The sequence below is a fragment of the Ursus arctos genome, unplaced genomic scaffold (genome assembly GCF_023065955.2).
Source record: "Ursus arctos isolate Adak ecotype North America unplaced genomic scaffold, UrsArc2.0 scaffold_34, whole genome shotgun sequence".
NCBI classification, from domain to species: domain Eukaryota; kingdom Metazoa; phylum Chordata; class Mammalia; order Carnivora; family Ursidae; genus Ursus; species Ursus arctos.
Window position 1 is genome coordinate 1,738,731 of NW_026623030.1, and position 23,373 is coordinate 1,762,103.

Here is a 23,373-nt window from a genome sequence, read left to right on the forward strand (position 1 = left end):
TGGCCCCTCCTTGTACCTAGAGGGCCCAGCCCTGCTCTCCACCTTGGCCCCAGCAGAGAGCTGGATTGTGACCCTTCCATCCCTGGGCCTTGGACTTAGCCCATGCCTCCTTGCCTGGCCACCACAACCCAGTCCTTCTGGGCCGGGTGTTTCCCCTTTGCAGGAGAGAGGGGAGATGTGATCACACTCCAGGAACATAAAGTGCCATTCAGACCCAAGATAAAGAGATTCATCCCATTTATTCAGGCAAGCAGGTCTGGCCCAGCAAGCGGCTCAGGGTTTCCACTCAATGACTTTGATGGCGATCTGGGCTGCCCGCCGCACCGCCTCACTGGGGTCCTCCTCGAGGGTGCGGAAGATGGGCACATGAGACTGCAGAAACTTGCGGCCCTCAGGGGCCTCAGCCAGCATGGTGAGGGCCTTGGTGGCGTTCAAGCGTGCGCTGCTCAAGGATGAGCCTAGCAGGTTCAGGAGCGGGTGGATGGCTTCTGCGTCCAGGGCAGCATACTTCCCTGTGGGCCACCAACACCAGGCGTTCCTCAGGCGGCTGTCCTCTTCCACCTCCTCAGCCCAGCCCAACCCTGGCCTCTGGCCTGCCAGCCCCAGGGGAGGCGCCTTCCCTCACTCCCGTCCAGGCCCTGGCACCTTGCTCTGCTTCCAGCCTTGGCCTCCGTATTCCTGCTCCTCCAGCCCCTCAACTGGCTTCTCCCCACCCACCCTGATGCCAGTCCTGCAATCCAGCTCTCTCAAGGCAACACCAAAATCAAAATCCAATTGTTCATTTATGTGGCAAGTATTTCTTGAGCACCTACTCTGTGCCAGGCATAAAAACTCACAGAGTTCTTTCCCTCCTGGCACTTACAGTTTAGTGGGGGACACTACAGACGTTAATCTGTAAAGGAGACGCCCCTCCTTAACCTTCACCACCTTCCTGCTGTCCTGGCCTGCTGCTAAAAGGCCAGGCAGTTGCCCCCTGCCCCCAGCTTCCTGCCCTGCTCGATGCACTCTTCTCTGTGCTGGAACCTCTGCAGCCACCCTCAGCCCTGCTGACTCCCACTGTCCTTGGGTCAATACCCACACCCATCCCAGAGGAGGCTTGGCCCCTATCCTGTGCCCACTGCATGCCATGCTTCTCCTTTAGGTCACCAACCCTCCGCCACTCCCACCAAACTGTTTACCGGAGTCTGAGACCTGGTGTCCAGGTCCCCACTACCCAGCACAGGGCCTGGCAAATGGCAGGGGGTTGAGGACCCTTGGCTGGAGTGCCAGCTCTGCAAAAAGCAGCCTCACATCCCCAAGTTCCAATTGTTGCCTGGGCCCATGGTGAGCCCTCTGGTCCTCCAAGCAAGGAAGCCCACAGGAAGCCCAAGCAAGACACTGCACTGAGGACGCCCCGCCCAAGCATATACACACAGGGGAGCCCCTGCCATGGCATCTTCACTGCACAGTCGAAAAGGGGACTGTGGCTCTGGGAAGGCCTTCCTTTCTTCCTCCGGTATGTCTCAAATCCCACCATTAGTGTCAAGTGGGGAATGGCTGAGAGCCCCAGTTCTGGGGGCGCTTTGCAGCATGCTGAGAATCAGAGACCCAGTCAGTCCTCCGTGGAACACCAAGAAAGCACAGGGCACGGGGCCGGGGCAGGCAATTGTAGGCATGGGGAAAGACAGAGCTTTCCAAGGTCACGTGGGATGGCCCACCCAGGCCTCCAGGTGGGGAAACCAACCCCAGTAGCTCCTGTGGCCAGGACCAGATGACTTAGCATGGAAGCCTGACTGGAGGGGCCTCCCCAGGTAGGAGAGGTAATCTCATACTCTTATTTGCTCCCCACCCCCACCCACTGAAAAAAAGTCATTTTGATCAAAAAACACCATGGAAGCAAGGGCTCCAGTGTTTGTTTAGGCCTTAGGATAACCAAATCAAGGAGGGCAAACTGTGTAATTCATCCTAGAACCAAGGCTTACAAGGGGCCCGGGTGGAGGCAGGAACTCCAGGCCCAGGGAATAGCCTGGCAGGAGGGGACAGAGGTCCTAATGGGAGCGACCAGGGAAGGCCACAGGTAGGTGACCCACTGTGGTCAGCAAGAAGAGGGAGGGTGGAGCCTTGGCCCAAACTTGAAAGGACTTGAACAGGCCAGGGAAAGTATTTTGGTAGGGCAGGGAGGGGGCAGTACTGGGATGCTGAGCACAAAACGAGAGTTCTGGAAAACTCGCAGGGGCAGCCAGCATGCTGGAGGCTGCAGTGACCCCCCCCCCCCCATTGCTCAGTAAACTACCACCTGTAGTAAACTAGAGCCAGCAGGCCGCCTCACCTTGGGTGGTGACCGCAGCATACATGAGGACCCCCGCGGCATTGGCCTGCACCTCCTCCACCTTGTCCTTCAGCAGGTGCACCAGGATGGGGATGACGTCATGCTGCCACACCTGCTTCTTGCCCTCCAGAGGGATGCTGGGCCAGAGAGGGGACAGCTGTGTGGCTTCACTTGGCAAAGAGGAGGGGGGCGGGGCCTAGGACCACCTCATAGGACACCAGAAGGACTTGTGTTGGGACCATCCCTGTGGTCCAGGCCTGGCCAGGAGGTACCAGGGTGCAAGGGAGCGCTGGTGTGAGGTTTGGGTCTCACCCCCAAACTGGGACAACCTGGGAGCACAGCCTGGGACCACTGAAGGCAACCCCACAGAAGAGCCAGAGGGTGATGTAGACTTGCCCTAAGGTATCACATGAAGAAGAAACCAGACATGATCCCCTGACCCCAAAATGGGGAGTAGCAGGACCCAGGGGTGCGAACCACGGGGACACATATTTGGACTCCATGAAGGAGCCAGAGCTGCCAGAGATGGGCTAAGCCGCGGCAGTGGAGAGCTGCCAGGGAGACACCCGTGCAGAGCAACCCGCAGGGGAGAGGACGCTGTAAGTCACTTCTAATCCTGGCACTGTATGAAGCTGTGAAAATGAATGTGATGGACTCCCCACGAGCTCCCACTGGGAACTTGATGAAAGATGCAGAGTCTTGGGCCCTGCCCGCCGGGATTCCGTGTGTTCGTTCATTCCCACAGCCAGGGCTGACCGAGCACTTTGACGGGCCCTGGTCCAGACGCTGAGGCAAGAGCAGGGTTGCTCCAGCTCGGCACGACTCACTATGGGGCTGGACGACTCTTTGTGGTGGTGGCTGTCCCATGCATTGTGAGATGCTGACCAGCATCCCCGGCTTCCCCCGGCTCGATGCCAGGAGCGCCCTTCTCCCTCAAGTCAGAACAACCAGAAATGTCTCCAGACAGTGCTGCCTGTCTCCCAGGGGACCAAATTTCCTTCTGTTTCAAAGCCCTGCTCTCAAGCAGCAAGCAGAGCGAAGCCCTGTCCTCAGGAACTCCCCTTGGGGGGAGACACACAAAATAGGAGGGCATGGTGAAAGGCACAGACAGGCCTGGTGGAGGCTGACATTTTCCAGAGTGGGTGGGGTCCTCAGAAGCTTCACTGGAAGGGGACCTCTGAGCAAATACCAGATGGTGTTCGGTCTGGGGTAGGGCCTGGGAATCTCCATGTTCACAAGCTCCCCGGGGTCTGGATCGGGGGCCACACTCGCAGAAATGCTGGCCCAGGTCTCTAGAGAGAATCCAACTGGAGGGACAGCCAGGGGTAGGGGAGGCAAGAGGTGCCAGGATGTAGGCAGATGGCCATATCTGAGGCATGGACTTGGGGGGATGAGGGACCACCCGTCCTTGGGAAACGTCTCTGTCTGGTATCACGCACCACCTCCCTCCCCGATCCCTGCTCTTAGGCGTTGTGCTTCCTCAGGTTCCAGGCCACGCTTTAGACTGTGATCCCATGTGACCCTGGGGCACCAGCGACTGGACACATTTGCCCTTCGTTTCCTTACCTATAAAGGTAATCAGCTTGCTGGGAGGAGTGCTGTTTGTAGATAATGCCCGGCCCCTACGGAGCCCTTGGTGACTGCTAGCGCCACCACACTTCTGTGCTTCCTTCCTCGCAGGGAGGGGGCACCAGCCTTCTCGTTTTGCCCAGGACTGGGGGCTTCCTGGGATACAGGACTGTGAGTGCTGAGCTCTCAGGCCAATAGGACAGTGCCCCACCTGCCCCGAGGACGGGGTCCTCCTCCCCCCGGGCACGAGCAGGCCGGAGTGGGGAAAAGCAGGCACTGAGGTGGACTGCCTGGAGCTCTGGGGCAGGCTGGCTTGCTGCGGGGCGGGGGGCGGCTTGGGTGCCTTCTCTGAGCCTCAGTGGAAGCCTCCGGGCTGGCGGCGCCTGCCCTCCCGGCTCTGTCCACACAGGCCAGGCTCACCTGACCGCAATGAGCGTGCGGGCAGCTTTGCTGCGAATGTCACCATTGGCACTGAGGAGCTTCTGCTTCAGGAAGGGCACCATGCCGCTACTCAGTGCCTCTGTGGCATCCACCATCAGGCAGGCCGCCAGCGTGTCCAGGAGCAGCCCTTGGATCTCCTCCTCCTCCTCCCTCTGCAGCTTCGACACCAGCAAGGGGATGAGGCCACTCTTGACAATGCCCTGGGCTCCTGCGGGACAGGAAAGGGCACAGAGGGTGGGCCAGTCAGTCCTACCCATTCTAGGCGGCAAGTGGGACGAGGGGAGTCCCGCAGAGGTGGTGGGGGAGGGGAGGTTTGCAAATGCCCCTGGCTGCCAGACCCCTGAGCAGCTAGCAGGAGGCTGTGGATGACAAGCTAGGGTGGGAACCACACAGCCTGGAGGACCCCCAAAGCTGCCGGCCTTTGGTCACCTGTGGGGGGGCATCAGCCTTCAACAGGTGCTCAGGAGCCTGAGAAGCAGCAGCCACCCCTTGGAGAGCACAAGGCCACCCTGCAGGGCCCAAGCACAGGAGGAACTTCCCTCACTTCCCCACCCTGCAGCAGAAGGAAGGTGGGGGGACCAGCCAACCTCCTCCTTCCCACCCACAACATCTCTAAGACCTAGAAACCCCAGACCAGTCTGGCCAGCCCTTGGGGAAAGGAAAAAGCTTGGAATCAAGTCTGAGGCAGAAGTGAACAGGGCAGCATCTTATACACAAAAAAGATCTGTGCCTCCAACCAAAGGTGACAGGAAATCCATAGACTCTGGCCAAGGGGGTCTAAAAAACCCGCGGGGCGGGGGGGCTCCACATGGCAGCGCGGCTGGGGCACCGGGGCTGGGGAAAGGTGAGGAGGTGAGCCTCCCCAAGAATGGGTTCCACTTCCCTCCTTCCAGCCCCTCCTCCCTCCTGAGGGATGTCTGGAGGGGGACCCAGAACCAGCCCAGGCAGCACTCCTGAGGAGCCCAGCTCCCCTGTGTTCAGAACTGCTCTGGAAGCAGCCATCACTGGGGAGTGAGCAGGGCAATGCTGGGGAGGTCAGCCCCCCTCTTCCCAGCCCTCCTCCCAGCCCTCTTCCTGGCCTCCCCAGTGGCCCACGCCACCCACCAAGAAGCCATATATATAGCCCCCATGGAGGTGGCCACCAGCAACACCTCTCTCTTCTGCCTCCCCAGCTAAACCCTCTAATTTACTCTAGAGAGACGAATAAACAGGTTAATTAGCCTAAAGGTCTCTAAGTGCCAATTAGCACCAGGGATTTCCTCTTTGAAGATATCACCCCAGCCTTCCTCTTGCACTTCCTGAGGACATCAAATGGCAGGTGCCCCAGGGTGAGGGAGGTGGAGAGGCACAGATGCATGTCCAGTGGCTTCCTATGCCCTGGCCAGCTTCTCACTGGGATGTCATGGAGGAGCCACTAGCTCTGCCCCATTTTTTGTCAGGGCCCTTGCGACACAGCAAGAGCAGTTGCCCGTTGCTTTAAGAGTACTCTACTTTCTAAAATTTAATACTCATAGATTTCAAAAAATGCCTAGCTTGGATTCCTAAATGTATCCAGCTGTGTGGTCTTAGACAAGTTACCTAACCTCTCTGAGCCTGGTTTCCTCATTATGGAAACCAGCCTTGCTGGCAGGGAGTTCTGCGATGCCAATGGGGAGTGAGTGGATGGGAGCATGCTCTCTGGAAGGGACTATCATACAGGCCCAGAATGTCTGGACCTAGCATCATAAGGAATTCCACCAACACTGAGACCCAGCTACAAGCAAAGGCCTGTGGGGTGGGGGTGAGAGGCGAGGATGGGATACAAAGACAAAAGCTGCAGTCCCTGCCCTGTAGGAACACAGCCCCTCTCTCCCCTTCAGCTTCCCCATCCGGCCACGCACGGGCTGACCACACACCTGGCCTTCTGCTCTAGCTACACTGCCCACTCAGGCACCTGCCCACAGGCTCCCTACCTGCCCCAGCTATGGGTCCAACTCAGCCACAGCCTGACCCAGACAGCCCCTCCCCAGCTCACCGTGGGGAGGTGACAGTTGGACTTTCCAAGGATTTTGCCGACTGGAAAGATTTTGCGTAGAGGGAGAAGCTTCCTAGCTGGGGGACACCTGAGCAAAGGCCTGGGGATGAGCAAAGGCCTTGTGCGTCAGCAGATTGGAGCTTGAGCGCGGCCTCACGTGCACCTGGGTCTGGGCTTCCCAGGGAACCCCTCCTCCCAAAGGTGCTGCTGGGCACAGGCTGGGGGTGGGGGAAGGGCAGAGGATGAGAGTTGAAGTCAAACTGCTGGAGGTAATCACCTCCACTGCTCCCTCCCTAGGTGAGGAAACCAAAGCCCAGAGAGGCAATTCAAATGCCTGAGGTCACACAGCAGATGGGGGCAAAGCCAGGGCCCTGGGCTACTTGGGTTTTGTGTCTCAGGCATTTGTCTTGGGCCTCTACTCCTAGAAATGCTGAGAACCAGGACCCGGGTTCATTCTGAGACAGAGGGAGAAGATTAAAAATAAAACGCGTGCCGGGTGTGCCTCTCTGCTCGTTCACTTTGCTTTTCAGCTAAAAGGAGAGTTGCAGGCCTGGCTATTTATAACTAACCCAGATATGTAATGGCTTGCTCAAGTTGGGGTTGGGGGGTTGCACAGACCCCAAGGAAACAAACTGGAGAAACCCACTCAGCCCTGCCACAGCCTGCAAATCAGCCAGCGGGGCTTGGGAGAGCAGGTCAAGGCTGGAGAAGAGCCAGACAGGATGGTGATAAGGCTAGCATCCAGAGACTAGCAAGAAGCCACCACCCCCATCCTGGGTAGTGGGGGGACCAATGGCAGTCAGCCAGGACCTGTCATGACAATACAGGTTCATACTCAAGTAGATGAGGAATCCCAGGGTCCTAGGAACTCTGAACATGTAGGAAGGGAAGCCCAAGGGAGCTGGGCCTCATGGGGCAGAAGGGCAAAGGCACGAGGCATGGGGGTACTTGGGGAGGGCCCCAGGTCTGGCATGGCTGGTGTGCCAGGATGGATTCAGTGGCTGATGAGCCAGAAATCTCCACCAATCCCTCTGGAATTGAAGGGACATGATGCCCTTAACACGGAATGCCCTGTGGTTGAGGTCTGGTCATTTCCTGGAGGATGGCTGGATACCACCTAGAGAGGCCACTCCTCAGCCATCCGTCCCCGCTGGATTGGTGAAGTACGAGGCTCAATCACCAGGGCCTTCCTCTTTCCATCACAGGGCCCCAGCTGTTGTCTCCCGGTCCTGTTTTCCTGGCCAGTGAGGACTGAGGACGGAGCGCCAGCCCCAGCCGGGGGCATCCACACCTCATTGGGACCCACCCGTCCAGTGTTAGCCTTGTGCAGCCCCCATGCCCTGAACTGCTGGCACGCCTACACCCCTACCTGTGCCTGCCTTTGCTCACGGAGACACATCTCTGTCCTTAGCTTGAGTGGCCTCTCAATAGCACATAATGTGGCTGACCCTGTCTTACCTCTTGAGACACTCTCTTCCCGAGGAGCCAGGACCCTTCACTCGCTGGTTTCCCGGACACCTCTCCCACTGGTCCTCCATCTGCTTGGCAAGCACCGTCCTTCCTCCAGCATCTCCTATCATGTGGGCCTCCTCCTTGGCCCCCCTCCCCACTCTGCCCCCCACTCTGTCCTTCTGTCTTGGCTGCAGCCACCACATGGCCCTCTCCTGACACTCTGTGGCTCAATGATCCTGCAGCCCTGCGCTGAGCTCGGCTTCATGGATAATCTCTGCTTTCTTATTTTCTGACGGCTAGTTGACATTTTTGTTCTTTGATTCTGCGTATTAGGACAATATACATTAACGGGACCACACGAACTACAAACGAATATGAAACAAAAACTTGTTATCCTCCTTCCCAAATTTAAAAAGCGAGTCCTAAAACTCTCCAGTGGTTCTTAGGTTGACATCCCCAGTCTCACAGAAGGACCACTAGCCCGGTGCTAGTGTCCCCACTCCAGCCTTGTTTTCTGGCACCCACACCTGCTTCCTGGCTCCAGCCACACCCGTCTTCCGTGGGTTCCTGCAGGCCTCAGTGCTCCTTCATGCCCAACACGTTCCCCACCTTGGAACACTCTTCTCTCCTGCCCCAGGTCACAGGCCACCTCCATCCTGCTGTCTCCCAATGCCCAGTTCTCCCCCTGTCACATGTCCCCAGGGCCCTGGTGGGTCTCCTCCGTGAGGCCTCACACAACTGTAATGGTGGATTATTGCCCCACAGACAGGAAGGTCTACCAGGCAGGGGCAGGCCTGTCTAAATCCCAGAACTGTGCCCGTGCAGAGGAGGTCAGCAGTAAATGATTGTTGTATGAAGAATTACATCATTGGTGGCCACCAGGGTGAAGTGAGGGAGGCAGCAGCCAGCCCCGTGGGGCTGCTTCATGGGCTAGCCGCTGATCTCACCCTGGACTGCGGTAGAGGGTCACCCTACACTGACATCTAGGTTTGCCCCCGCAAACAGCTCCATTGTGACCCCGATCCTACAACAGAAACTGCCCTTGCCCATCTCTAAACATGTACCCAGGCGCATTTCCCCTCAGAGTCACCCTCCAAGGACAGTCTATTAGTGTCCCCCTTGACGGAGAAGGAAACTGAAGCTGATCCAGGTGAAATAATCCCCCCCAAGGGTGTACTAGCAACAGAGCCGGGTCTGTGCTTCCCTCCCACACCCTCTCACCTCTGATCCACACCAGGGCAGAGCCTGTGCCCATCATCTTCCTGGTATCACAGCCATTGGCCTTTTGAGTGGTCCTGTGGGCAGAGGCCCAGCCTGACCCAGCCTGCGGGTTTGAAGGCATGCACCCAGAGGAGCCCCTCCATTGTTGGCCACCTCCCTTTGGTTCTCACTGGCCACCTCCAGCGAGCGCCGTGCCAGGTCTAGGTTCGCCTCAGGATACCCATCATCAGCATCTGTCCTGTCCCTGACAGCTTAGCTAACTTTTTCAGAGTTGGGCACGTCACATCACAGGGAATGTAGTGCAACAGTCTCCGTCTCGCAGCAGAGGAAACGTTCCCAGAGAGGGTATGGAACAATGTTGCAATGCCACAGTGTCCAGTCTTGCAGAACCAGACCCCAACCCCTGCCTTCTGACCACAAACCTGGACTGGGATGACCACCCAATCCGCCTCTGTCAGTGGCCAATTCCAGTACTTCTGCCCAGCGTGGAGTGATCCTTATAATGTGCCCATGAGCGTATAAAGTGGCAAGGAAGGTGTTAACTGGGAAAGGCTGCATTTTTACCAGGGATGCTCTAGAATACACGAAGAGTTACAAGGATGGGAAAGACAGAGGCATTAATGTCTTGGCTGTCTGGCTGAAGTCTTTTAAGCACAGGAGTGACGAGCTCTCCTGGCTCTGAGGCCCACAGGTGGGCTCCCCCTGAAATTGAAAGCAGATTTGGCTGACCGGCTCAGGTGCATTTTGCGGATACCTTCTACCTTCTACCAGCTTCTCCAAGGCGGCGATGGGGTATCCTGCCCTTACCTGAGCTGGCTGCCTCCCGCCTCTCTGATCTGGGGTACAGATCCTGGGCCCTTCTCCCTCTTCTCCTTTTCAAGGCACCGTTCTGTGGCCAGGATTGCCAGGGACCCTGAAGAGCCCCTACACACTGGGGGAGCGTGCAGCAAAGATGACTAATGCCCCTCCCATCGCTGCACCAACCTCACCGGTGTAATACCTTTGAGGTTTGCACAGACTTTCACACGTTCTGGCGGATTGTCGAACAATTCAAGGAAGCAGGTGCCACTAGCCCCACTTTGCAAAACAGGCTCAGAGAGGTCAGTTGGTTGCCCAAGGTCGCGGAGCTCAGAAAGCGCCGAGATGGGTTCGAATTCAAACCGAGGGACACGAGCGGGGGGGGGGTGGCTGGGTCATCCGCCACGCTTGGGCTCAGTCTCTGGCTCTGCGAAAAGCGGTCCCGGTGGGTCGGCTCCGCGGCTCCAGCGCAGCCGGGTCCCAGAGACGCCGGTGCGGGCAGCGCGAGCGGGACTGCGGCGAGCGCGGAGCTGCGGCCCCACCCCTACCCGTTGCCATTGGACCGCACATGCATCCGTCAGCCGCTTCTGCCCAATGAGAAGAGAGCCGGCGCTCGTGGCGGGGCGGTGGCGCCCAGCGCGTGGTCACCGGCGGGCGCGCGGCACCCCCGCCCGTGGTTGGCCTGGCAACGCGCTGCGCTCGCGGCTCCGCCCCCTGCCGGCGGCAGAGCGGCGCGGGGCGGGCGGACCCGCGGGCGGGCAGCGGGCGGCGCGGGAGAGCGGGCGGAGGGAGCCAAGCCGGCCGGAGGGTGTGCGCCGCCCGCGGTCCGGTCACGTCCCCTCGCGGGTGCCGCCGCCCGCGTAGTGCGGAACAAGGGCGCCGCGGCCCGCGCTCGCCGCCCGGCCCCGCCCCACCCGGAGCAGCTCGGCCGATGCACCGTGCGGCGGCCCGGAGGTGAGTGAGCGGACCCGCGGCCGGGGCGCGCGGCACAACCTCGGGGGGCTGGGGGAGCGGCTGGGGCGTCCACCCCACCCCCACCCGGGGCCCCGCCCGGGCCTTTGTGCTAGGGATCCGCCCGGGCGGGGGGCGCCGGCGAGCAGCGAAAGGGATGCCCGGCCGCGGTGGGGGCGACCGGGGCGGAGATGCCCGCGAGGTGGGCAGGGGGCGACCGCGGGCCCGGCAGGTGCTGGGAAGGGGCGCCACTCGGCCGAGGAGCCGGCGGGAGGGGGCGGCTGCGGGCCCGGGAGGTGGGCAGGGGCTGCCGGGGTTGCAGCGTCGGGGGCCCCCGAACAGCCGCCGGTGCGGCGCCGGGGCCAGACGACCTGCCGGAGAGGCGCTGAGGCGGGGTCTCCCTCCCAGGGGAGCGGGGAGGAGGCGACCCCGGGCGGCTGGAGCGCCGACGCGTGGCCTTGGCTGAAACGGAGGAGAGGGCCCCGGAGGCCTGGGCCCCGGGGCCGAGTGGCTCGCAGTTTTCCGTCATCGGTCTTGCAGAGAACAGGTTCCTTGGAGGCATTTAGAGCAAGAGATGAGTATCGACTGCTGCGATTGTGATATGTTCCTGGCTCAATATATTTTTCCCTTAAAAGGCGGTGGGGGTGTTAGGGGGGGTATTGGGGGGGATGGGTGTAAGGGCCTCGGGGCCCCAGGGGCTGGGGCTCCGTATCCTGCGGGAGATCCAAGTGGGCTTTGCCTGCAGGGCAGTGCTGAGCCTGTCTGGGTGATGATGGCAGGAATCCACCTAGGCCGGAGAATTGGGGTTCTCTGTCACAAGAGAGAAGAGGATGGGAAGGCAGTGCCGAGACCAGGGTTCCCTGGAGTCACTGTCTCAGGATGGAAGGACCCGCCTGGTAGGCGAGGTCTGCCTGTTTTGGTGAGGCAGCCCAGCCCCTGATGGGCTCCCTTCTGCCCAAGTGATTTCCCTGCCCTGGGGACTGAGTCCTGCTGCCTTGGGTTCTGTCTGGAGGAGGCTCCTTGGCCAAATTCAATTAAACAAATATTTACTGAGCATTTGCTCCCCCAGAGCCTGGCGCTGAGGTGGGAGTGGACTGGGCCTGCCCTCCTGGGACTGACTCACCACCCCACAGGGGAGAAACGTCTCTGCTCAGATAACCCAACCCTGAGTGTGGGTGCCAGGGCCTCTGGAGGGACCTCAGAGATGACTTGGGCCGGGTGAGATGGGCTTGTGGGCAAAGTGACGTTTGAACTAGAGCTTGAAGGATGTGAGCACAACTGGGGTGGGCATTGCGGGCAGAGAGGAGAAAATGGACCGAAGTGCAGAGAGGGCACTCAGGCAGTTGGGTCTGGCAGGAGCATAGGATGTGCTTGGGAAAGCATGGGTGGTGTGGCGGGAAGGGTGGGTGGGGGACGCATGGGCTGAAGGAGCCGGGGACACAGAGCTCCCCATTGCTTGTTAGCTGTGACTATTCGAGGGAGACCACAGGTTCTTCATCTGTAGAAGGGAGCAGCTCTGTGACCTAGGAGCTGGGGTGGGTCTGGGGAAGAGCTTGAAAGATTCCAGGGGGCTCCTTGTGGCCTAGGACTCCCCTTCCAAGCACCTTGTCTCATGGGCAAGGCCAGGGTACTGGGTAACCAACAGCCTGGCCCCCTTCCTAGCCGGGATGGAGAATGATACTTAGCTGGTGACTCTGCCCCTTTGGGGTGCGGACGTTTGTGAACAGTAATCAAGGAGGTTTGGGAGCCTCCATTTAGGGGCTGATCTCATGGGTGCTCAGAAGAAGTGGTGTGCCTTCAGCATTCCTCGTGCTCCAAGGACAAGACCCTGGCATTTGATTTAAAACTCTTCTGTGTTCCTCTAACAGACGTTGATTTTTTTGTGACAGGAGGTGAATAAGACGTAGTCCCTCCCCCTCGGAAGGCCGGTGTCACTTTCTGCCCTAGATCTGCTTGCTTGCTCACTCCCAGGGATGTTTTCACTCTTCACCCCCCCCCCCAACCGCCAAACACGCACTTGCCGCTTTTGGCCAAGGCCCATGTTGCTGCAGTGAGACCAGGGCCTGTCTGCCCACGTGGGGGCACAGACTATGCCCAGAGGGATGGAGCCGCCTCACTCTTGTGCCTTTCACCAGGCCACATTCTGGGGGCCTGCTGTGGGACTCTAGATTTGGGACACGGAGTGAATCCCTCCCTCTGCCCCCAACTTCTCAGCTCTTCTGTTTCCTGAGTCTCAGGAACTCCTTGGTCCAGATCTCAGGAGCTTCTAGGGTGATTCCAGGAACTTCTGGGTTACCAGGTAGGCTTGGCAAGGCTGCCCAGAGCCCCTGTAGGAGGCTAGTGGGATGGAGAACCGCATGGTAGGAAGGCTGGCCTGACACTCAGGGTGTGGCCTCGCAGCCTCAGCCTAGCTGTGTGGTTCTTCTCATGTGTACACACATGTGATGACAGTGTGTGCGCGCCTTCCTTCCCTGGACGTGAGGATGAGGCAGCCTGCCCTTTGCTAGCCCTCAGAAGACCTAAAATGCCGTGTGGCTCTAGGGCGTTCTCGCTGCTGCTGACCATGGCTGGGCTTGCAGGAGCTCTGGAAGAGGTAGATTAGCACACTGCTCTCCCACAACCCCAGGAAGGAAACTTGGGGTAACAGCCTCCAGGAGCAGGCCAGCAGGCACTGTGGTTGGCAGGGAAGACGGCAAAAGGAAATGGATAGAGGCATCAGGGCAGATGCTGGGGGTCAGCCCCAGCGTGTGGCCTGACACAGCTTAGGCAGACCAGGGAATGACATGGGAAGGCCCAGACTCTCCCAGGCGGCGGGGGGGGGGCTCCAGTCGAGGCCTCCAAAGACCCGGGTCAGGCCCAGGTCAGGCCTCCAAAGACCCGGGTCACCCCCAGCCCAGCTCCGTCCTGACTGAGTGTCTTTGTCTTCATTCATAAAACAGAGCCAAGAGTTCCCTGCCCCATCCCTGCATGGGTCCTCCCTATGCGTTTGGCCCCTTTACACATGTCCACACTGGCAGGAGAGACGCTTCACAGGAGTGAACTGACAGGTACTAACCACAGGGACTGTCTGATGGCTCCTGGAGCACACAGGGGATGTCAGCCGTCCGCACAGAGCCCGAGGAGACAGAAATGGTTCGCACGTTCATTCATTCCTTTGACTAATATTTACCGGAACCTGCGGTGCTAGGTGCTGTGTCAGGCACAGGGGTGCAGCAAGGAGCAGGACAGACGCAGTGTCTGCCTTCACGGTGCTCCCAGCAGACCCAGGGGGGCTGGCACAACACCTGTGTGACTGACTGCCAGGTAAGGTAGGTGCTGTGAAGAGAACTAAAGAAGAGAGTGCAGAGAGGGAGGGTGAGGGGCCGCTCTGTGTGGAGGGGCCATCAGCACAGTGCCACGGAGAGCGATGGGTGAGTTGTGAGCGATGAGGAAGAGCACCTGGGGGAGGGTGGCAGGTGCAAAGGCACTGAAGCTGCTGGGGTCCTCACCAGAATGCCAGATAGCCAGAGCCCCAAAGGGTGGGGTGGTTTACGGAGTGGGTAAGGTAGGACTCTGCAGGCCCTGGTGAGGCACGAAGCCTTGGGAAGATTTGGAGCAGAGGGGAGACTCGAACTAATTCCACTATTAAAAGACCCGTGTGGCTGATGGGCATGGGGGCAAGACCAGAGGGCCGTGAGGGACCATTACAGCAACTGAGGGGAGGAGGCTGCTGACCCAGGGCAGTGGGAACAGTAGGGGTCATGAGGAGTGGTTGGTTGGGGATTTATTTTAAAGAGGACCTGCTGATGGAGAAGAGGCAAGGACAGCTCTGGAGGGACAGTGGTGGCATTGGCAGAGAAGGAAGACGCAGACTCCTTCATGAGAGGCGGGAGTTGCTTAGACCCTGGTAGACATGGCCCTTATGTGGCGGTCAGAGGGGAGAGTGAGGCTGGAGGTAGAAACCTGGAGTCCTTGGCACCAGGTGTGTGGGAAGCCAGGGACTGGCCAAGGTCACTTGGGGATCAGGGGTAGGTGGGTCCAGAGGGGCTGGGTCAGGCCTCGGGACCCTCAACCCTCAGAGCTTCCAGAGCTGAGGAGGAGCTTCCAGAAAGGAGAGATTGAGAAGGATGGATGAGCAAGTGAGGTGGGACCACAATCACGATGCTAACATGGCGGGGGACCGGGGGTGGGGGTGGCACTGCAGAAGAGGGTGTTCCCGAGAGGCCGGGTCTCCAGAGGCAAACATCGAGGTACGCATGGGTGCACAGACTAAGCAAATGGGTAGGTCCAGCTACATAATTTGTGGGGCCCTTGTTAAGTTTTTAAACCTTTCAAGACAGCAGAGCGTTAAACCAGGCCTGGGGCCCTGTTGGACTGCCCATGAAGCCTGCTTGTGGCACTGGGAGGGCAGTGCCATGGGCCCGCCACCAAGGCTCCCCTTCACTTCCATTCCTTGGTCAGGTGGGCTGTGTTTGGCACTTGGGGCCACTGGGGTCAGTCAGAGCCAGCCTGTGAGCCTCACCCTGGCCCCCTGTGAGTGTCACTTCCTCCCCCTCTGTCCCTTGACCCCCAGTGGCCTTGGGCAGGAGGCACAACTTGAGGGCCGAGGGCTGGGCAGTCATTGGCATGCCCCAGGTGAGCGTGGCAGGTGGCTTCACACAACAACGGCTTCCTTGAGTTCATCTCTTTTCCAAAGGAACCTGCTACATCACAGAGTTTTGAGTTATTTGCTTCTAAATTAAGGTATAACTCTCTCTTAGAGACATCCCTGGAGAATCCATCAAAAAGTGCTAAGAAGCGAGACTTAAAAACCACGGTGCAGGGAGAGGCCTTACAGTGTCAAGCCCCGCGTTCCTTCCAGCAGCCTCTACCCAGAAACTGGCTGTGCCTCTCCAGGCTGTGCGGGCAGTGGTCAGAACAAAGCTTTCAGAAAGAGACCCTGCCCCCACTGAACAGCCCTCCCAACTCCTGGGATCGAGGCTGTTGCAGACAGGGTTCCGGGACCTGAGCCCTGACACCCTCAGCAAGGCCCTGTGCCCCTGTGAGTCATGGAGGTAAATGTTGCCATGTTGGAGCAGAGGACAGGAGGCTCGGGTGTGCACACTTCCCCCAGAGCCAGACACAGGCACTCACTGGGGCGGCGGCAGGATCTGCTCTGGATTATAGCAGCCAGGTGCCTTCTGGGGGCAGAGGCTCACTTTATCCCTCCACTACCGCTTCCTCCAAGGAGGGGCTGAATTTTACCTCAGTTTGGTCTTCACAGTTGAGGAGACAGAGACGTGGGGAGACGGTGTGGCCGTCCCAAGTGGGCGATTGCCTCTAGTTTTCCCCTTAGCGCTCATCTCAGTGTAACTTACCACCTGTTCTAGTTATTTGTGTTTGTTTACCATCTCTCCTGGATCTGAATGTAAGCTCTGTAAGGTCAAGACCTTTGTCTGCCGTTTGCCACCGTCAGTCCAGTCCCCAGAGCCTGGCCTGGCCACAGTAGGGTCTCCGCAAATCACTGTTGGAGGGGGCAATGAATAACACGACCTTCTGAGCCACTTTCATGCAGAGGGCTGGGCTTCCTAGTGGCTGTAGCCCTCACACTGCAGAACCACTGCTCTAGCTCAACCCTCTGCTCCCGAGAGGCTGTGCTTTTGGGTTCCCAAAGGTGTGTCTTTGGGCTTTAGGTTTGGCGGACAAACACAAACCACCTACAGGTGGACACCGCTGGCTGGGCGCCAGGGAGGCCCAGCGGTGGCTCACTCCCAAGCCAAGGCAGGTGGCTGCCTAGCTTCTCACACTGCCATCGCAGGCACAGGTCCCTGCCACTGGAAGCCGGAGGCCTCAGGCTGACACCTGGCCCTGCAGCGATGGGTGGGCCTTGGTCAGACATGAGGGTTTCACATGGTCATGACACGAGGCCTGTCCATGGAAAACTGTACTAAGAGAGCAAGATGAGATCCTGGCGGTAGGAAAGGAACATGGTGTCTGCAATGACCATGTGGTGGCTGAGTGGCCTTTCCAGATAACCCCTGTGCCCCCAAGATTAGCCCAGCAGAGCAGCTGGGTGCAGAGGGAAAAGTACTGGATGGGAAATCGGGAGGCCTGGGTTCCAGTCCCGGCTCTGCTCATAATGCTGATGCTGGTAAATTCTCTGCCCTCACTGGGCCTCGGTGTCCTCACTTTTAAATTGGCCTTGGTCAGGGGTACAGGTAGTTCTCATTTCTTATACCAGTGAGCGGCTGCCCAAAGCACACGGCGTTGAGAAGGATCCCGAGGCTGTAGTTATGGCTCAGAGGGAAAGTGGTCAGGGTTGATGAGTGCCGCCTACCGTGGTTACCAGGGGTGGGCTTAGATATGTTACCAGGGGTGGGCTTAGATATGTTCGCTGGGGACTGGCCCACCCCATCCGCCACGCCCTCACTCTCGCCTAGAAGCTGCAGCTCAATCTTCGTCTCTTCTTATGTGCCCCTTCCAGACACCGACTCTGGCCCACCGATTAGGTGAGGACTGGCCTCCTCTTCAGTGCTCCCTCAGCCAGCATCCTGAGTCTAACCGGCAGCTCAGGTCGCTGTGCCCCTCTTCCCATGGCAGCTTCTTTCTGCTCCCCGAGTCAATGAATGAGCAATTGAATGAGCCTCGTGCTGCGCTCCCAGAAGGCTGCCTGGAATTAGGACCCCAGGTGGCCACAGAAATGGTGTTGTGGCAGTGAGAGGGAGAGAGTGACAAGGGAGGACTATGGGACCATCCCGTGGGGCCCAGTGGCCTGTCTCACCTCGGCCATGGGGCGGCTCACCAGGCTTTGCGAGGGCGAACATGGGAAATTGCTCCAAACTGCCCAGAGGGACTTCTGAAGACCCTTCTTGACCAAGGGTTGGAGAACTTGACACCCATACCCTTCACCCTGGCTCCATCAGGTCCTGATGACCTGAGTAGCAGTGCCCCACCTCCACACCCCCCTGGCCTCCATGGCAGCAAGCCTCCCTACCCACCCCATCTTCTGTGACCCAAGCTCCCCCAGCTGTGTGCGGCCTCTGGCCTGCACCGCGTGTCCCCTCTCGCTTCCTGTGGCACCGTGGAGTAACCAGCAGGACCCCAGCCGGCCAGTCCGCCAGCCTGCCCCCATCAGCACATGTGAGGTGCAGTGGCCCTGTCTCCAAGCTGGGCTTTCCTCCAGCGTGGTCACCCTCCCTCACCCACTCCGTTACCTCTGATATGCTGTGCAAACATATTTCACGATAAAATGCTGGGAAGAAAAATAATTAGAGTGTTGCTTCCATTATCCAATTTTTGATTAATCAAACTGTCTTTGTCCTCGGCCAAAATCTATTCATTTCCCTTAAACACTGGGCCAGTGCCAGGCATCGATTTCCTCTATGATAACAGCACGCACGTACGCATGCACATCCCCAGCCCTGCCCCACCTCACGGCAGGGAGGAGGGCGCGGAAGCACAGACAGGGCTGTCTGGTGTCCCAACACTACCCGCCTCCTCTGGGAAGCCCCAGAGCCGCACTGCACCCATCATCCCTGCCCCAGCTCCTTGAGCTCCTCGACAGGGCTCAGCGCCTGTGTGGCCTGGGTCCTTGGGTGCGTTAGTCCTGTCTTGCCGGCTGTTCTGGGGCTCTCCTGGGGCAGGCGAGGACTGGAGGACCGGTGTGGAGGGAGTGCGGAGGGTATGGCCGCTGTGGCTGCCGAGGACTAGGGCAGAGGGTGAGCTGCAGCCCCGGGCTCTATCTTGTCACTGGCACAGCGAGGCTGGGGCTGGGTGGGGAGGCCGAGGGTGAGGCCCAGGGCTTGTGAGCGAACCTCAGGGCCTTGAGGCTGGGCTAGAGTTGGGATGGGGGCACGCTTTCAGCGGCAGCAACAGAAGCCCGGTGCCGATGGACTTATCAGATGAAGGGACATCCTGGGCCGAGGGCTCAGAGGCAGAGCAATATCAGAGTTGGCCAAGGCCACACATCTACGGTGTCCATCTGGGGGAAGGCCAAGGGCCTTTCTAGAAGACTTCCCAGAAGTTTTCCCCGAAGCGGGCTGTCCCCTCCCTGTGAGGAGCTGGCCCCTCCCTCATTCAGTACAAAGGGCTGAGGCGGGTTTAGCAGCACCTGCTTCCTGTCAGGTACTTCTGGGCCTGTGGGACACATTGGTGACATACCAACAGCCCCTGCCCTGTGAAGCTGGCGTTCTGTAAGCACGGTGGGGGGCAGTAAACGTGATAAGGGAGTTACGCACCCACCATGTTAGAAAACACAGTGTTGTGAGACATTTGGCGAGTCATAAATAGGATGGGCAGGGTGGCCTCTCGAGGAGGGGACCTCTGAGCCATTTGGGGAAAGGATGGATTGGCTTGCTGGACAAAGAGTATTCCGGGTGGAGGGAACAGGCTGTGCAGAGGCCCTGAGTTGAGAGTGGGATGACACTTGAGAGACCGCAGGAGGCAATGCAGCAGGGGTGGAGAGTGGAGGGAGCACAGCAGGGGAGGGGAGGGGCAGAGCCCCCTGGGGCCCCAGACTCTGGCTCAGAACTGAGATGGTCGGCCGGGGGAAGGTTCTGAGCATAGGAAAGGTGCTCTGCCTTATAATTTGACAAGGATCCCCTGGCTGCTGGGGGAGCAGAGTACGGGGGCTGGGAGAGAAGAAGGTTGCCTGAGAGGTCACTGTAGCCGTCCCATTGAGAGGCTGGGGGCTGGTCGCTGGACTGCAGACACAGGGCTCCCCTGAGGCCAGCTAGACCCAGCCCTGACCTGAGGCCCTGGGTTCTGTCAGAAAGGAAGGGGGGTGGGCAGAGGGAAGGCGAACATGCAGTAGACGCCGCAGGTGCCCCCAGATCCTCTTTCCTGCTGGCACACTGTCCCCCACCATGTCAGTGTTACCTGCTCCCAGCTGCACTGCTTGCTGGAGAACTGCCTTGGGCCCTGGGAGGCCCTGTCCTATCCCTCGAGGTGGGACAGCCTTGATTTCATTCAGGCTCCACAGCGCCCGTGGATCAGGCCACAGCAAAAAGGCATCTGAAACCACATCTCTGCCCGGTTCCCTCCCCAACCCCGTCCTGCCTCCCTCTCTCCTGAACTTGCTCCCTCTACCAGTCACGTGCCCAAGAATCTCCATCTCAGGCTCTGCTTCTCGAGAACCCCATCAACAGGTCAGACGCTGCTGCCAGCTTGGAGACTCCTAAGGGTGGCCCGGCACAGACAGGAGGGCAGGGGCCTCAGATTCACGGCACGCAGAGTTCAGGAGGGTGGGGAAGGGCAAGGTGAAAAAGGGAACAGAGGGGAGGTGGTGCTCACCTTCCGGGTGGGAAAGACAAGAAAGGCGCTGCAGGGAGGAGGCAAGGGCTCAGGAAGGAGCCAAGCACTTGCCTGGCCCTGAGAGTCATCAGCAAAGAGGGTCTGGCCAGGGTAGGGGATGGGATCTTGGGCCACCACACTCAGAGGCCAGAAATTGCAGGGCAAGAGACCCAGTGAGGTTAAATCAGAGTCTCCACCCAGGTACTTCTGGGCCTGACTAAAAGTCAGCAGTTAGCTTCGCTACAGAAACAGGGAGCCAGGCTCCACCCCAGGCAGCAACCCCTTCCAGTCGGCTTTAAGTAAAGGCCACATGTCTTCCCTGCGCGTCTGGGCCTCCGTGCCCCTTGTCTGTGGAACCTTTCCGTTTTTATTTATTTATTTACTCCTGGCTCAGAGAAACCTCTGGCCTGATTTCCTCCTGAGTCAGTGCTCCTCAGGCCATGCTATCACATCTCGTCGGGTCAGCCTTCACGCTGTGGGCCAGAAGGCTGGACCCGCGGCTGCGGGCGTCCAGAGCCACAGGACAGTATGGGGCCGCAGGGAGGGGCCTCCCTGCTCATCTTCAGCAGTACCCTGAGGCCAAAAGGCTGCCCAGCTGGGGCAGAGCCACTTGTCAGGGCCTCTCTGCAGCTGGGGACACTCCGCACCCAACCTCGGTCCTTCACCCATCCCCCCGGACTCTGGCTCTGAAATAAGCAGGGAGCTAGGAAGGGCCAAGAAAGAGGGGCTGCTTTTAAGGAGAGCCCTGCTGTGGGTCTGCCGGTGCCAGGCGAGTCGGGCCGGCTGGGGGGACATGGATAAGCTAACCCAGTGGCCGGGGCCCTGGTGGCTGTGGGGTGGCTGCAGAGAACCGTGTTTCCCCAGCTCTGAAGTGTCTCGCGTGTGCACATGCTCCCATTTTTTCAAAGAAACCATTGTGATAAATGAAATGCAGAGTCATTTACAAACCTTATAGAAAGCTTGGTGCTCAGAAACCCTCTCACCCCTGTCACCAACACTCACTGGATGAATGGGCGTGCTCTGTTCTCACAGGGGAGTGTGCCCTGCACTTTGGCTCCCACGCCTTGGAGTCAGTGGTGTCTGGCCCAAACCTGTGTGTGCCAGCCCTGCTTGTCACTGTGACTGCGCCCTTGACTACCGTATAAACTGATGAAATATGAATGTAAGGAGGACTTCTGCGGAAACTCAGTGGATGCTTTGGAAAGCCTCAGTAAATCTGTGGTTGGGTTTGGTGTGGGCAAGACAATGGTAAGCCTGGGGACAGAGCCATGACAAGCTAGGATTCGGGTCCCGGTTACTTTGCCACCGCACGCTGCATGGAGAAAGTCAACTGGATGTCACACGCAGTGTGCTATGGTTGGAAAGGAACAGTGACAGCAGCTCCAGTAAGTGAGCCTGTGCTCTGAGAAAAGATGGCCCGCCCCCAAGACTGGTGAAGGAGTGTATGATTATCTGTTTTAAGTTAAAATGTTGAAAGTTCATATTATCATTTCTTATGACTCCCTGCTTTAAGGCATGTTTCAGTATGCCAGCCAGCCAGCAGTCCCAACTTTGGTGGCAACTTTTGGTCATTAACAGATCTTAAAAATATACCTGTAATAATGGTAGAATCAACAGGGTTGGTTTGTTGTTGTTGTTTTAACATTAGAACAGGGAGGGGTAGGTCCCTCTACTTGGAAAGGTTGTAAAACATGGGTCTGTGATAGATAAGGGCTGGGGAAGGGGATGCTTGACCACACTGGAGAGCTCCCTCCTGGAAAGGCCAACCTGGAAGCCCCTTCCTCAGGACGACTCCAGGGGAGAGGCCAGGAGCAATTTACAGGGACGCGTGGGGTTTCTCAGCCTGAGGGGGCCCAGGAGATGCCAGTACACAGGGCAGGAGGGTCAGGGTGCAGAGATACACTGTCTCCCCCCACACCCTCCCCCAGCTCCTGTCTTATTTTTGGCAGGATGAGAAACTATTGGGATAGGGTTTGGGGTGGGGCCCAAGCTGGCTGGGGCAGGAAGGGGCAGGCTGAATTGCCCCGGGGTGGCAGGAGGGGGAGGCAGGAGGGCGCAGGAGGATCTTGCCTTCAGCTTGGGGTGGGGTGTAAGATGCCCTGGGGCATTTGGGGGAGGGTGGGCACAGGCAGAGGGATCCTAGGGGCCCAGAGTGGACAGCAGTAGTCCCTCCACGCAGGCCCCCAGGCAAGGTCATGTGAGGTAACACACTCAGAAGGGAGCTCTGGGAAGCTTTAGAGCTGTGAACCAGTAATTTTTGGTGTTCGTCCATCTACCCATCCATCTGTTCTGCACATCTTTACAGAGCTGGCAATGGAGAGGGAGAGGGTGGGTAAGGTGGGCCTCGAGCAGGAGGCCAGACCAACCCGAGGGCATGGTGGGTGTGCTCAGGGCAGGCACCTGCTGGGCAGCCAGCGACCCAGAGGCCAAGTGAGGAAGGGCCAGTGCTGGGCATCCCTGCCGGACTCTCCCCGGGTGAAGTCCAGTCCAGTCCAGTGTTGAGCTAGTGGCACACGACACTTAGCTGCAGATCACACAGGGCCAGGGGGCGAGTCACCACTGAGTCCTTCAGGCTCTGAGGGGGCTGCCGGGGGCTGCAGCGGTCAGGGAGTCGTCACAGGGAGGGAGGCTCTTGCCTCGCCTCGCAGGGGAATGTTTTCAGTGGGGTGGGCTGGGGCAGGGCACTGTGGCGTGGGGAACAGGAGACACAGCCAGGGAGGCAAGGACCTGGCTTTGTGGCAGGGGTCACAGGAAGAAAGAGGTGGGATGTGGAAGCCGGCTTTCCCCAAAGGGCAGCTCCTAAGAGGGTGGCTGTCCCTGCCCCCATCCGGTGTTACTGGCATCAAGGCAAGCAGGGGCTTTTATCTCCTCAAGAAGATACGGCTTTTTAGTCCAGAAGTATGTGTTGTTGTGTCAGAAACCACCCAAGCATTTGGAATGGGCCGACCCAGATTCTGCCATACGTGATGTCGGTCAGGCCCACGAGCTCTAACGTGTGAGGGAGACGTGGCGCATTCAGCCTCACTCCCTGGCCTTGCTTTGCCAGCCTTTCGGGTGAACTCACACGTCCAGCATCCCACACAGGGGGCGGCAGCAGACTGCCCGTAGGTCCTGGGTGTGGGTTGACGCACTCCCCACCAAAGGCACTTCCGTGGGAGAAATAGGGTCTCAACGGGGACAGTTCCTGCCTTCGGGCCCCTGGGGGGTTGGTCCCCGCCATGGCAGCCGTCGCTAGCCACTCGCCAGGGAATCATGGGAAGGATATGGCTTGGCTGGGCCTGCTCTGAGCTGGGCCTACGCTGGGCAGGGTCTTCTGCTGCCCAACCAAGCACTTGGGGCAGTGTCCCCTCAGATGTCCCCACCCTGCCTG

At 59.0% G+C, this 23,373-nt stretch overlaps 2 protein-coding genes across 4 annotated transcripts in view; one reads left to right on the forward strand and one right to left on the reverse strand.

Moving 5' to 3' along the window:
* Window positions 1-239: 239 nt before the first annotated feature.
* The window catches only part of RSPH14 (radial spoke head 14 homolog), an 80,091-nt gene continuing 56,957 nt past the window's right edge, over window positions 240-23,373 (reverse strand). For all 3 annotated transcript variants that reach the window (XM_026487889.4, XM_057306045.1, XM_057306046.1), the window contains exons 5-7: window positions 4,298-4,526; window positions 2,309-2,445; window positions 240-512 (exon numbers count right to left, since the gene is read on the reverse strand). In XM_026487889.4, the coding sequence (XP_026343674.2) occupies window positions 274-512; window positions 2,309-2,445; window positions 4,298-4,526 (605 nt within the window). In that variant the 3' untranslated portion in view covers window positions 240-273. The remainder of the gene's footprint in view (window positions 513-2,308; window positions 2,446-4,297; window positions 4,527-23,373) is intronic.
* GNAZ (G protein subunit alpha z) overlaps window positions 10,635-23,373 on the forward strand; it is a 50,892-nt gene continuing 38,153 nt past the window's right edge. The window contains exon 1 of the mRNA XM_026487888.4: window positions 10,635-10,757. The gene's annotated coding sequence lies outside the window, so the exon portion shown is untranslated. The remainder of the gene's footprint in view (window positions 10,758-23,373) is intronic.